General features: G+C 38.0%; 1 protein-coding gene across 5 annotated transcripts in view; it reads right to left on the bottom strand.

Moving 5' to 3' along the window:
• Positions 1-8,694, bottom strand: part of LOC139964599 (N-acetylneuraminate (7)9-O-acetyltransferase-like) — a 42,588-nt gene extending 33,894 nt beyond the window's left edge. The window contains exons 1-4 of one of the 5 annotated variants that reach the window (XM_071966322.1): positions 8,468-8,694; positions 7,908-8,038; positions 6,087-6,183; positions 5,220-5,337 (exon numbers count right to left, since the gene is read on the bottom strand). In XM_071966322.1, the coding sequence (XP_071822423.1) occupies positions 5,220-5,337; positions 6,087-6,183; positions 7,908-7,995 (303 nt within the window). In that variant the 5' untranslated portion in view covers positions 7,996-8,038; positions 8,468-8,694. The remainder of the gene's footprint in view (positions 1-5,219; positions 5,338-6,086; positions 6,184-7,907; positions 8,039-8,467) is intronic. The other 4 variants (XM_071966325.1, XM_071966321.1, XM_071966323.1 and 1 more) reach the window with 4 other exon arrangements.
• Positions 8,695-15,905: the final 7,211 nt, after the last annotated feature.

Genomic DNA, 15,905 nt, shown 5'->3' with positions numbered 1-15,905 from the left:
AGGTTTTGTCTGCAGTTCCTCTTACTCTGTGTGATATTAAGAAAACAATGGACAGTACGGTTCTATTGTTTGCTTTTGTCTTGTTAGCTTGTGTTAAGAGTAAAGTTTGTAAACAAGATAAACAAGACAAAAGAAATTGTGCTTGAATACTGTAGATAATTATAAAAAACAAGAAAAAAGAAAAAAGAACAAGAGCATCAATGACGCAGTACCTCAATACTGGAAGTTTTAATTTTGATTCCTAATTTCAAATCTTTGCTCTGTCTCTACAATTATCAATATCAATCATGGTACAACAAATATGCATTTATGCTACTTTGCCACGAATAGTCTCTGCAGGTTACCCTTCATCCTGCGAGTGTTGCCTTTAGAGCCCATTGCCTGTTTGTCGAAAGAACGACGTTGCAAGGTTTAGTAATGTCATAGAATATTTAAGAACTTGTTTTTTTTGGGTATCCTTCAACTTGGGTCAGTCTCAGTGTCTGACTTTTTGGTCATATATAGTTTGACGTCAATGACAACGGCCAAATTAGAAGAGGCGAACAACTCGACCATATTCTTGATGCCCGCCTTGAGAGCTAGGCCTATTGACCTACTGTATGTTACTGTAGACTGTAGTGGTGACTACCATCAAAACTGTGTCCACTTCCAAGTATCAAAACAACCCAAGTCTTTCCATCTCAATTTTTCTGACATGAAGATTTCATGGATTTATGACTTGGAAAAAGTAATGTAAAAGAAGATTACAAGTTTTTATATGCAAGTGATGGGTGGCCTCCTCCTCCCCTAATAGCCACCTCAGTTCCTCTCCATTTTGTTATTTTATTTTAATGTTTTGTACATTTGATGTCAAACATCACAGGTTCAAAAGAAAGCTAAACATACTTCTTATAACCTTATACATCTTATATCCTTATAAATAAAACATAACCTTATACAATTTTTATAGTCTTATAAAAGTTGTGATGCTATGGCCGGCTCCTCTTTTATACGTACCCATCAAAAAAACTTACCCTGGTCCTTCCTAGGAAAAGCTGTCTGAACACCAGTACAATGCTAATGTGGCTATCACTGAAAGCCTAACAGGCCTAGGCCTACATATATATTTTTTAAATGCACTAGGCCTAAGTAGCCTTCAGAAGTACACGAATGTGTATACGTAATTATACAAAAATACATGAATGGCAATCAAACAAACTTATCATGGCCCTTGCTCTGAAAAGCTACCTGAACACCAGTACTATCCTTAAATGGATGTTACAAAAACGAAGGCCTAATATAAATTAAATGCACTACGTAGAATTCAGCACTTACACAATGTGTATATGTAATTAGCATGCAATACACTACACCTCGCGTTCATAACTACAGTACAGATAATTGGTCGCGAGGGTAGCCATTTTCGTATATCTAACATGTAGCTGTCATGAGTCATAGCCAATCTGCTACAAAACAGACTTGGAGGCGGGGCTTAATCATCAAAAACGGACCTTTTTACTAAAAGTAGGGGCGGTAGCTCAGTGTTGTTTTAAGAAAGAAAAATCATTTAAACATCAAATACAGCAAATAAAGCCATAAAATGTCATATATAGCTAGTAAAATTCTTATTAATACCTACCTGTAAACAACAAATGAAAGTTTAAAATGTTAATAAAATATATAATACATAGGACCCTATCTTAGACGATACCACTGTTGAAAGACAATTCTATTCTATTCTCTTTCATAAACATTAAACCGCAGATATCAACCAATCGCTCAGAAGTAATATGTCACGTGCCCATAATAAACCATAGACATCGAATAATAATTAACAAATGAGCAGGAAAACATGGGCAAAAGTTCCCTACAAACAAGTTTTGGAGCGTGTGCAAAAAAGGTCTTCCAAAGTGTGTTTTCAGCCCGATTTGGACATAAATCGGTGAAAAAGTCATAGAATGAGATACAATTCTGGAATAAAAAATAGTAACTTTTGTTGGTCTATAATGATATATTCTTGCTCTGGAAATTCCAAAAAAAAGAACTTTGTTTGAAGATGCTGAAAATTTTTTAAGAGAAGAGAGAGTCCCACTTACTGTTACAATATCTCTATACATGTAATGTATTGAGATAAAAAGAAAAAAGGAGATTAAACATTGGAGTCTATAAAATGAAAGGGTTAATCTAGTTTAATTTACCTGTAACAAGTGCACCAAGAATGTTTTTGAAAAAAACAAAAAAACAAATAAGACCCTTATTTTTTGGAAGAAGATCTACGAACACTATATACTAACATTTTTTTTTTTTAACCTGACTAGTTTCTTTTACTTAAATTATTAAATTACTCTAGCACTGTAATAACTAATTGATAATTACTTAATTGATAATTTCCACTGAAAATGGTCAGATTAGACCTGGAAAAATATTTGCAATGCCTGGCTTTGTTTAAAGATGAGCTGAGGCAGGACTAGTTCAGTCAGGCAGTCTGTGGCCTGCCGGCTTAAAGGCATTGAAGACTCGCCCCAAACGGCGTGCGGCCATCTGAAAAAGTTTACTTTCTGTTGCTTGCAAGTGACGTTTTCTTTGTGTCGCTACAAAATGCAGACAGTAATGAAACGTGATACCTTAATTGTTATCTTTAGCTGGACCTGAGTTGTCCATCGCTGTATCGTTTATACACTGTGCTGTGGGTATTGACCACAGCTGTATGTACTGACTGTATACTAGTGTCTAATTACCGATGGTAGGAAGCTATGTGTGTGTATTTTCTGGGATTGATGGTGATGTCTAACACTTCTGTTACACCTCATTCGAAACTAGGTCAGATTACCGGCATTAGACGTTTCTTTCTGCGCGAGTCTCACACCATTTAAATCACAGAGTCTGTCTACCGAAATGGCAAGATGTGATAGATATCGTGAACTTTTGAACGTTATCAAGACAGGAAGTATTGAGAGTCAGTATTGGTATTTGAAATGACAGTCTTATTGACTGAATTGGGGCATCTGGATCCCAAAAATAATAACTCTATTCCAAACAAACTTTGTCTCGGTGAGTGTGATCTTAATCCACAACCATAATAAACTCCTGTAAAAGGGGAAATAATGATAACTTGTCCTCTGAAGGGTCGCAAACTCTTTTTTTCAATGGTTTGGTTATGTCTTGGTCACCAGTGACAAACACTTGTTGTATTATATGTACTGTATTGTGCACACAATAAATCGTTTGTCTTGTATGTATTGTCCACACAATTAATCGTTTGTGCACATTAAATCATTTGTATTGTACGTAGTGTGCACACAATAAATCGATTGTATTGTATGTATTGTGCACACAATAAATCAATTGTATTGTATGTATTGTGCACACAATAAATCAATTGTATTGTATGTATTGTGCACACAATAAATCATTTGTATTATATGTAATGTGCACACAATAAATCATAAATTTGTATTGTATGTATTGTGCACACAATAAATCCAAATCCATAGTTTTATAAAGTGCAGTTCACGATCAAAAAAATCAAAGAAATTAACGAAATATTGTTCAGTGCCATCAAATATGATTTTTTGGTTCATTATTTTGAGGCAAGGTGTTAACTACTTCAAAGTTCCAAAGATTTCGACCAGTAAAAAATGTCCCGGCCAGTCTTCCATAAAAATTAAAACTGCTCCGTGAAATATTAATTTCTCCCTTCGTTATTATTCATGAAATAAATCTTATATCACACCTTTCAGACAATATTTCAATCTAGTTCAGTGTGCTGTAGATATGGAAGCTGAGTTCTTATCACATTAATTTTTTCACCAATGCTTCGCTGACCCCTGGATATAAATTGAGTAGGACTAAACACTTCTTGCTAGCATTGCAATACCTGTGAATGTGGGTGGAGCCGAAGCAAACTGCAATATGGGGAAAACACAGAGCTAATATCAGTTGCAGCATCTTTTTAAATAGGAATGGAAATATCCCCAGTTTCACCTTTGTGATCCAACTTCCTTCTCTTTCCACAGATCAGTGTTATATTACTGAATCAATCTGTACTTCACCACAACTATATCTAATGAGGTGCTTAATTTCACTTCCTTTCCCATATTTTGTGTGTATTAATACTTATCATACGTTCTAGTACAAAGTCAATTTTCTCTGCTAAAGGGTGTGAAGACTCGCGCAAAAAGAACGTCTAATGCCGGTAATCTGACCTAGTTTTGAATGAGGTGTAACAGAAGTGTTAGACACCACCATCGATCCCAGGAAATACACACACAGCGAGTTGCTACCGCCGTTAATTAGACACTAGTGTACAGTCAGTACATACAGCTGCGGTCAATACCCTCAGCACAGTGTGCAAACGATACAGCGATGGACATCTCAGGTCCAGCTAAAGATAACAAGGTATCACGTTTCATTACTGTCTGCATTTTGTAGCGACACAAACAAACATCACTTGCAAGCAACGGAAAGTTAACTTTTTCAGATGGCCGCACGCGATTTGGGGCAAGTCTTCAATGCCTTTAAGTCAATAGGATTGAAACAATTCACTGCTTAGCTTTATAAATGAACAGAATGCAATAACAAGATGAAAACAAAATTAACCAAACAAGAAAAGCAGCATCTTCTACAAGGTAAATGGTAACTTCATCAAGTCCATTGAACAACCTAGCAATTCTTTAAAGGTTGTCTGAACAGCAGGAAGGGTTGTCCTAACTGCAATGTGGGCTATCGCATCAGCAGACAGGGTTGCCTGAACAGCAGATAGGGTTGTCCGACCAGCAGAGTGGGTCTGTCCGAACAGCAGAGTGGGTTGTCCAACAAGGTTGGCAAAAAAGGAGATGGCTACTAGTTCTCCGATTGACAAACACAGACCAAGTTTTGGTTGTCAAAAACTGACAAGATGGGAGAACTTTGAATTTATATTCCTAGAGGTATCCACTACCAGGGAAAGTAAAACTTGCAGCACAAAACCCAGTATGCATCATAAAACCATTATGGTCAGAGGTAGTAGACCACAAAATTTTGTAAAAATTTAAACAATTACCAAAATAAAACAATGGCTTTTTTCCACATCTCCTACTAAGGAGGGCTACCAAGTTTTGACTCAGGACTGCATTTCTAACTTAGTTATTATTAATAGAGGCCAACTATTCAGCTCAGATGAAATAGTTCAAGACAAGAACACCACACAAATTTCTGCATGGATGGGAAACTGTACAGTAGAGAAATACACAGCAACTCACCTTTTCCGCTACTTCCTGTTGAATACCGTGAAATTCTAGCAGTCCATCGTAAATCTGCCGGATTCGAGAATCACCGATGAGGACAATTCTCTTCTTCCTCAAGCAGTAAGCTGTCTCCCTAAAGATTGAAATTTTGAAATTACAACGTTACTATTTACAGGAAAATCATTTAGTGTTCAGCGTAGCAGTTTTGATCACTCTGAAGTTATGTCTCTTATAAAATAGTGCGGTTTCTAGGTAAAAAAAAATTCTGTGAAAAATATTTCGATAAACCTTTGGCTGCTGTACCTGTACAGCAATTTGACAATTTGACGATGAGATTCTACATAAGTAATGGCTGCTGACATAAACTACCGACCTCATTTGATAAAAGTTGATTCATCCCTACTTAATGGATCACCATAGGCGTAGGAGGCAGGGGGGCTGGAGCCCCCCAACCAAAATTTTTTGTGAAAATTCGGGCAATATGCTGAGAATTTTTCGGGCACCTACTGAAAGAAATATAATTTGCAATGTGTTTTTCAATGGTTAAACTGATATTATTATTATCATTATTATTGTAACGACTTCCCCAATAATTCTAACCAATATGGAAGGGTAATAACACGGCAAATGATTGTATGTTATTGGCATGCGGTGTAATAACTGATGCCTGCCTATATGATATGCGCATAATCAAATTGGGCTCCTACGCCTATGTGGATCACGATATGAAAGGTTTTTCAAGACATGACACTATATATCCATTTGTATAAACTATACACAATTGTATACATGCATGATTCACCAGTAATAATAAAATAAGACCTTTATAAGGGAAATGTCAAAATAGAGTCAGGAATATTTGGCTAGAAGAAAAACACTTACTCTCGGCGATACTGATGTACCATGCAAGTGAGTGGCTGCCACTTTCCATCGGAATGATAAATTCCATCTGTGAGAAGGTCCTGGCATGTTGTGTTACCTACAGTAGGACCATGAAACACAGTTAGAAAAGAAGAAACCTTGTCAGCTTCAAGTTTGTCACATGTACAATGCTAATTGCCAATGATTCTAACCACAAAAAAAATCAAAATAAATATAAAAAAAAACCCAAAGGAAACATGATGTTGTGGCAGGGACACCAGTGATGGTACAAGCTGTTGTATCACTTTTGATTGTTACAATTAGGTCTTATGTAGCATTGTTACCCTCTATTTATTAGAACTGTGTGCTAGTTTACATGTGCTGTTAGTGGCTGCTAACTTCTATTGGGTATGTGTAAACTTCACAAGAACATAGAGTGTTATTGGCTGCTAACTTCTATTTGGGTATACATATTTCACAACAACCGAAACAATAACTTACGAAAGCAGACTTAAACATTTAATTGTTTTCTGTACAGAGATAAGTCGAAAATACTTCACTAGCTATATTTAAACATTAAAGGAATCTGACGGAAATCAGAATCTCATTGCCATCCTTTTGTTAATTCAAAGCTTTTTATTATTAATAGCATATATTGTTACAGTTTTATTGGGTCTGCAATGTGTATGTATACTGTTGTTACTTAGATTGAAAACAGTAAGGAGTAAGTTTATATTTCAGAGTTTCATTGAGACACTAATTTTCAAATCTTTCAAACGCTTAGGACATGACATTCAGCATAGCTCTCGATAAAAGTCTTCTACAATGAGACCCCAAAATACTATCGACCCCAAAACTACCAGTTGTGAATAAAATGTTCCTTTAACTGGATACTTTAATAGCCAATAAAACATAGGATGGTCGACTATTGAAAGAGGAAGTTGAGGAACATATTTTAATTTGCATTCCATTTCTATGTACCATATTAATAGTTATATATAATCATAATCAGGCAGTTATTTTTAACAATCCTTTAGTGACCACGACCGTGGGACAAGCCTGCAAGGGCTTATGGATTACAACTTTCATGTCGGGTGGCTTCCAATTCAACATTGCTTCAAATGCCACTGCATTTATCCACTCGGCCACAGCACCGGTAACATTTTGTCAGGATAACATCAAAGGTGACAGTGTACAGTACAGTGACGAAGTTGCTTTTCTTCAGGACTTGCTAAAATTTGTCCACATCAAAATGTGTGTTCACCTACTGTATATATTTATACTACAGTCAAAAGTATACTGCTAACTTTTCATCAGATAATTAATGAGGGTAAAGTTTGATCTCTATCCAATACCAAGAGAAAACTAAACAAAAAAAAAACCATGTTGTCAATGACTAATTGTGCAACATACCAAACATGGGTTTGCTTTATGTTCACCCATAGTATGATGGTTCAAAGTGCTACAATTTCAAAATAGTACCATACCTGGAAAATGTAGGAATTGCTCTCTTCACAAGACTGATTAGAACATATCCCTCTTCTATCGGTCAAACTAAATTTTTCACTGGACTATCACTTCAATAGGAAAATGTGCCTTAAACACTTATAAATTACCTTCTCTCAATGTTCTTCGTTTCTGAGGTCAACATGGGTTCATCCAATAAACAAGGCATTGTCGGTACCTTATTTTGTTGGTCCATGAGCAGGGAAAGTGAGCCAATGATTTAAAATGAAGTACTACTTAATAATTATAATACTGTTTTATTATGATATTAAGTTGCGCTCTGGCACCCTCCTTGCTACCTATAGTTAAGAACTTGACGTGATATACAAAACTTACCATGAAGCCAGAACTGGAAGGCATAATGTGAAACAAACAAGACAACCAGTACTGAGGCAGCTACTTTGGCATTCTGTTCTGTGAGCATCTCTGTCGTTAAGGTACGGAAATAAGATCCTTTGTACCTGAAACTAATCAAAGAACATAATGAATGGTCAGTGGTCAATAGAATTGGACGCATATATGCACAGAATACCACAAACTTGGAACCTACCACTAGTACCAGTTAAGTTGACCCCTCTTGCAAATATGGCTTAGCAGTCAATGGAAACTAATCTTATAGCAAATTCCTTAGTCCAAATTTGCACATGCATTATAAGTTCAACAGGGCTCCTCTGCCAAATGATTTTATTAGGCCTAACGTAAGTACCGCCTATCTTTATATACATCAAACGCTAAGCACTCCTTAAAAGTTAAATATGAGTAACTGCGGGGTGTAACCTGTATAGAGCTGTAGGTCTTGCGTTAATCTAGGCCGAGGCTTAAAACTAGTCTGGGGCCAAACAAAATTAGCCTAGCTGTTGAGTTGGGCTGCGCGGCCCGTGTTACTAGTAACTTACAATTGCAAATATTTTGAGTAGGGAGCTTACTAGCAGAAAAGCAAACGATTTGGTCCCACTTGTGACTGTTGTTGTCCACGTAGCCTCGCACACAACTTAAACTCACTGTGTGCATGTCAGCGACGTTTCAATGATCGACTCGTTCTGAATTATAAACACGTACTGACGTAGTAGCCCGTGCAGAAACTGTATGTCATATGCATGTGTAACTTAAAACGACTTCAGCAGACGATGGAAATAACATGGAAGGCCACATTTTCGAGAGGGGGTTATAGCGCTCACGAGGGTTAAATCTCTGCAAAAATAAACTTAAGTCCGAGATATGTGCAGTGCGTTATAGTATCATTAAAAATTCCCATTGACTTTGTGTTAGCTCCGTGAGGCGTTGCAAAAGTTCAAGGCCCCCAGTCCCAAGCCCCCCCCCCCACGGTATGGTACTCATACTTCATGGACGTCTAGCTGGTACATATGAAATTTGGGTCAGGACTTAGTTTGGCTCAAATCCCTATTTTCCATGGCGCACGGGGCCCGAAACACATGCCAAATATGCCAATTCTGTTTTGGACTTAGTAAAAAAAAATGAAACAGCTCCCATTGACTTTGTGTTAGCTCCGTGAGGCGTTGCAAAAGTTCAAGGCCCCCAGTCCCAAGCCCCCCCCCCCCACGGTATGGTACTCATACTTCATGGACGTCTAGCTGGTACATACGAAATTTGGGTCAGGACTTAGTAAAGGATCAAATCCTTCTTTTCCGTGGCGCACGGGGCCCGAAACACATGCCAGATATGCCAATTCTGTTTTGGACTTAGTAAAAAAATGAAACAGCTCCCATTGACTTTGTGTTAGCTCCGTGAGGCGTTGCAATGAAATGGGGGTGTAGGCGGTTTTACACTATCTAACGCAACGTAGTGGCCAAGAACCTGATGTATTTTTAAGGGAGGGCCCGAAGAACATGAACTTATAGCATGCTCCTCATGGTGAAACATAATTGCACCTATTAGGTGAATTGAGTGTACTTTTAATAGTAAGAAAGACTAGCGTAGGTTCTTATGACCAACTAGACCGGTTTCTGCTCTCAACTTTATAGGAGGAGCTTCATCAGTAGTAGGCCTTTGAATTTTTTATATTCGGCATGAGCGTCTCGTTCTCAAAATGCATCTATTTTCTGTGCACGAGTTTTTATGGACTCATAGTGCATCTATAAGAGCATCTAAAAGAGCTTCGTGTGAACCTTGAGAGTCAGCTGATTCTTCGTTAGTACGAAACCTTGAGTTAACAAGTAAATCTTTGAGATTTTGGGCCCTTTTGTAGGCAAGAATCGGTTCTTTTGGAAACAGTTTGGATAATTCCGCGTGTTGCGAAATTAAATGCCAATGTTTCAAAAGTGCTTTTTTCAAATGCGTGGTTTTGATGTGGGGTGTATAGGTAAGCTTGAACACCAGTGGTGGTTCCTTTTGTTTAGGATTGGTAGTAAGTCCAAAACAGAATTGGCATATCTGGCATGTGTTTCGGGCCCCTGCGCCATGGAAAATAGGGATTTGACCCAAACTAAGTCCTGATCCAAATTTCGTATGTACCAGCTAGACGTCCATGAAGTATGAGTACCATACCGTGGGGGGCTTGGGACTGGGGCTTCGAACATTTGCAACGCCTCACGAACATTTTGTTGAATCAATATCACGAACTTCATTTTCTTTTGAGATCTCATTCCAGTGCAAAGTCAATGCGTACAGAGAACTCAGAAAATATTTCTGTGTATGTGCGCCGTAGTGCAATGTTGTGATTTTGGTCTCGTCAGGATTTAGCCACCTTGGTCAGAGATTTAACCTGTGTAAGCGCTATAACCTCTTCTGACATTTTCAGATCCGGTGGCAGAAGGTTACTGTAATCAAAATCGTGAGCTTATGCATGAATGTATAAAATTACCTATTTCGATAGCCAAGTGTCAAAACAAACTAATTGTTGTAAATATGCTCCCTATTCTAGCTCATGAAAATGCATATTAAATTGTGAAGATATGCAATACTACACATTGGTGAAAGTGTATTTGTCTGTAGCAAAAAGAAATTACAGTACCATGCTGCGCCAGGGAGCTGATAATGGTTTTTACGCCTCATTTGTATACAATTTTATATCTAACATATGAGCAGCTAACTTCAGAATCTATGGATTTCAAGAGTATGTAAATCTTAAAGTGCTGCTTTTGAAGATAACTGCCAATCTGTTTGTCACTCATCACTTCTGTAAACTTGCAGAAGCCGCGCTTCGCACGGCTCGGCCATGCTTGCTACCCCCACCCCACTGAAATTACTTGCAATAAAGTATTACATAACGTTATATACAACAGATAGTCTTTACAGTGTTGTGAAATTCAATGAGAAGTAGACTGTGCGCTATTTCATTTGATGCCAACATAAACATCAACATAGGCTACCTAGATATGATTTTTTATTGGGCAATAATCGTCGATGATCTATAAAACAATTCAAAATTTAGTCAACAACTCAGTACTAATAAGTTAAATGTTAAAGTAGTTGGCTACACCATTAATGCAAACTATAGAACTGATTGTGCATGATAAAGATAGAAGTTTCTTAGCATGCCACTACCAGGGAGGACGTGTTCAACTGCCTAGGCTGCCGGGTACTTGTATGTTATACATAAATATGTTAAAGCGATTCAGCGACTGAGACACCGGATGCTATGAGGGTGTATTTGAGGTAATTAGTAGGGTGGTTGGGGTTACTAAACTATTCAGCAACTGGGTAACCTGGGAATTTGTCCCGAATTAATTTTTTGTGATGAGTAAAACGTAGACGGAATTTGGTGCCCGTTTCACCGACCGTAGAAACCACGACCACATTACAGTGGGAAATATAAATAATATTATGTTAGAATGACAGTTTAGACTGGATTTTAATTTAGGGATGGTAATGCTTTCCCCATCAGTATAATATCCTATGTTTACAGATTTGGTAACGGGCCTTCTGACAGCCGACATTACCTTTGGTGGTCCTGTTTTGTAGGTGAAAAGTTAGAAGAGGTATAGGCAAACGTTCAAAGGGGAGGGGGGTTGCCGAAGTTCAAGTAGAGGGGGCTCTTTAAAAATTGCTAGAGAGAGTGGGTCATCATTAAACAATCAGAAATCCCGCTTAAATATACTACGGACACTAGAAAATTTGCGCCATATTCACTCAGTACATTTGTTGTGTGTGATATTCTCATTCAAAATCTGATGATTTTTTTTTCAGTTTCCAAGATATACACATTTGAAGTTTGATAATTCTGGGAAACTCATTAAATATGTACAAACTATGGCGTGGAGTAGTGCGCTCATTAAATAATGAGATGTTCCTCTTTTCAAAGAAGACAATAAAATATTTCAAATTATCGCCTTCTGAGGCCACAGGCATGAAACATGAAGCAGAAAATTAGGTAGTCACTCTCTTTACATCATCAATGTGCATAATCAGCTCATGTTTATTTATATAACTAGAATTAAGAAAAAACTGTCATTCTTTGGTGGATTTGCAGCTATTTTCATGATTTCTAATGCCTATTAGAGTGATTATGACAATGTTGTTCAAAGGTTTCCGTAGAGCAAGCAAGAAAGCAAGCGAGCAAGGGAAGGAACAAGAAGCGGTAGTCGAAGACCAGAGGTATACGTTTACAGTCATCCTTGCGCCGGGTGCGAAGGCAGGTCCCTGAGAATGATTTTTGTCCGCTTTGTGCCTGCCGTGATTTATGCATGTAATAATTATATTAGAGAGGAAATGCCCGATTAAGGAACCAATTTCCTGCTTATAATCTTGTGTTTTGGAGCACATCCTTTTCATTAAAACAAAGACTATCGACAAGTGATTTCGTCGAATTAGTTGGGTGGGTACGTGCTATCGAAATGTAGGTATACTGATGGTTATCGGCGAGGATGCTAAGTCCCATTGGGCTTCAACTTAAGAAGGACATATAGGTAAGGTAACTGAGTCACTTGAGGCTTCGAAAGTGACCTAAATGCTACTAAGGAAATAATTTACGTGGGTCTTGAAATATGATAGTGCCTCCTTACCATGGGTCCAAATGAAGAAAAATATCATCAGTGAAGCGATAGTAATGGGGCTGCATGTTTTGTTTTTTTTACTTTTTATTTCAAATAAAGTTTCTCATTTCGTTCTCGTCAAGTCAACTTACTATAGTCCTCGTTTTTCTACTTGGTTTAGTACTTTATTTTCTTTGGAGTAGCGGATTTGAAGTTCGAGGCAATTCAAATACATTTTAGGTTTTTGAGAGAATGATTATCTTACAATCTCGTGAAAAGGCCACTAATATTTTGAGCAAAGAAATATTACAATAATCATTTGCGCCACTTCTGAAGCGCCCTCGCTTTTGTAAAGTAACAATCAGAGCCGTATGTGTACGGCTCTGGTAACAATATGGGAAGCTTATATAGGGTGTGTGTGACAAATAAATGAAACATTCCTGCCAAATTTCAGTTATTTCATAGAAGTTTTTATTATAGTATTATTCTGCCGTATGTATTAACTGCAACACCGGGTTGTTGCAACACCGGACAGGATTTCATTCTACTTTAAAAGTAACAAATGGTGGCAGGCGCTCTCCGACATTACCATTTAAATAATTAATTAGTATAACAATCGCCCGTCATTACGCTTTGTACAGCAATTAGTTATGAAGTTGTTGAGGGTTGAGATCGAGTAGGGCACTAATTTCTCCCGTGGGTCGAAAGCCATGGTATTTTGTAGTAGGCAGTATTCGCTAGGTGAAGACCCTATATTTCGGAAAATCTCCTGTTACATAGGCTTATACAGTGTTGTATGTTTGATCGCACACAGGGGCGTGCACAGGATTTCAAAGGCGGCAGTCGGGGAGGGAGGGGATTTTAAAATCATGGGCCAAGCTAAACCATTTTATTGAAGGGCCAGAGGCGAATCAAGGCTTTTAAAATGAGTGGTGCTGAAAATTGACGTCAAATGGTGTATTCTTATGCATATTTCGACCATTAACTAGGTCTTTAATAAAAGGGGTGGAGGTTTATACACCCACCTGTATAGCGGTGGTCGAAAGTTTCCTCGGCTGAATGCAAAAGATGCCCGACTGCACCATTCCCCGAGTGTCGATGGGAGTTGGGAGTGGGGCCGTGACCCCGTTCTGGGACACAGCCCTTTGCGCACTCCTATGGAAAGCATAACGTACAATGATTAGAAAAACTCAGTTCATCGCCAATAAACTCGATTTTTTGAGCAAACAAGGAATATCGCCGTGAAAACAGAGTCTCGAAAACTCTTTTTTTCGCTGGAAAACCAAGTTTATTGGCGATAAACTCAGTTTTTTTTTAACTATGGACATCAGGCTTGCCATACAGGCCACTGATCACTCCCTAAATTGACTGTCTATGTATTTTCATGCTACACATTACCACGTACCAAGGTTACCAACGTTAGCGTTTCTACACTAGATCTGGCGGTTTTTTTCTTCACTTTCTATTACACGTTCTAGCGTACGTTTTTTTTCCTTCAAATTTGGCGCAATCTAGCATTTTTCGCCCAAAATTGGTAATTCACAAAATATTTACTTGTTTTCTGTAACTTTCGAGACCAAATTACCACTTGGCAACACATTAAATATATGTATAGGTTTCCGTGGTTTTTATAGTACCGCGTAAACTGTATTCGTGAGAGACTATACTTTTTTATAAGGCCTGAATCAGTCTGTTTGTTAAATCCACAGTTCAGTTTACTTGTATTATTTCCTTATTATTATAAACCGTTATAACTTGTGATTAAAAAAGATCACGAGACTGCTTATCTTATGAATCAGTGCAACAAATGATTGAAATTAAAACATAAGTTAGTGAAAACTTATATCTAGGGTGGCATACGCCCATTAAAAGCCCCATTGACTTACACACTAAATCACAAAAGTAATGTGGTCTCTAAGTCTAGATAGAAGTTCTCACTATAGCTAAGCGCTACCCATCACTGGATAGCTGTCAAGTTGGTCTTTCATGGCACCATCAATTTTTCGTACCATGACCGAGCAGATTTTTTGCTATCAGAGCCTGAAGTTTTCGCCACTTGTAAACAAACCTCATTACTCAGTAGTAAACAATTTTCGTAAGCTGCTCCTGGGAGGCCTTAATGGGTCTAAAATTGCCACAATTGACCCAATTATCTCACCACATGTACTTCCATTCATGCTCTTCAACATGCAAGCCACAAAAAACGAGATAATGATTGATGACAGGTCAAAAAGATGTTCTCCTGCTGCTTTTGGCACTTTTCCTGAAACAGGAGAACAATCAGGTGGATGGATATAGACTCTAATACGAGTATGCCACCCTAGCTTTTCTTGGGTCTTATTTTGGCAAGTCTAGCGTTTATTTATCACCTGTGGCTGGTAACCCTGCTACGTCGTTGGGCCTCATTGAAGGTAGCAACCACTAAGAGCAGACACAATAACAGCAGCCACTAAAGAGAAAATGGACAGTAAGACAAAACGCACAATACTGACACTGCGGTCGTGGGTGTGTTGTTCCAATTAGCATATATAAGAAAGGTATTGTTTTTTCTTTTCAAAATCAATTTAATTGATTTATCGACATATATGCGAAGTCCGGCTAGCACCACACTATAGTAGAAAGATTCCTCTTTGACGTGGTGTATCTCTGATATTGGTAACAAATCTGATTTCTTAACCAAAAGTGGCCACAAATTTTTAACCACGATACGGACCTCTCCAGCTAGGAGGGCAGTATGTAATAATGTGTAATGATCTAAAAGATGATCTAAAGATTTTTTTTCTTCCAAAATCGATAAAGTTGAGTTGTCGACCTAGATGAGAGATCCGGTTAGCACCACATGAAAGTAGGAAGGTTCCTCTTTCACGTGGTGTATCTCTGATATCGGTAACAAATATTTCTTGACCAAAAGTGGTCTTCAATTTTTAACCCCGATACGAACCTCTCTAAACGGGCAATGTGTACGTACTGATGTGTAATGATCTAAAAAATGATCTAAACGTTGTTTTCTGCCAAAATCGATTAATTTCAGTTATCGACCTAGATGAGAGGTCCGGTTAGCACCGCATTCAAGTAGAAAGGTTCCCTTTTCACGTGGTGTATCTCTGATATCGTTAACAAATCCGATTTCTTGTCCAAAAGTGGCCATAAATTCCCGATACGGACCTCTCCGGCTAAGAGGGCATTATGTAGGTAATGTGTAATGATCTAGTAAAAAATGATCTAAAGATTTTTTTTCTCCAAAATCGATGAAGTTGAGTTATCGACCTATAGATGAGCGGTCCGGTAAGCACCACATTGAAGTAGAAAGGTTCCTCTTTCACGTGGTGTATATCTGATATCGGTAATAAAGATTTCTTGACGACCAAAAGTGGCCTTAAAGTCAGTAACCCAGATACGGACC

The sequence above is a fragment of the Apostichopus japonicus genome, chromosome 23 (genome assembly GCF_037975245.1).
Source record: "Apostichopus japonicus isolate 1M-3 chromosome 23, ASM3797524v1, whole genome shotgun sequence".
In the NCBI taxonomy this organism is placed as follows: domain Eukaryota; kingdom Metazoa; phylum Echinodermata; class Holothuroidea; order Aspidochirotida; family Stichopodidae; genus Apostichopus; species Apostichopus japonicus.
This window is presented reverse-complemented; position numbering and strand designations above follow the sequence as displayed.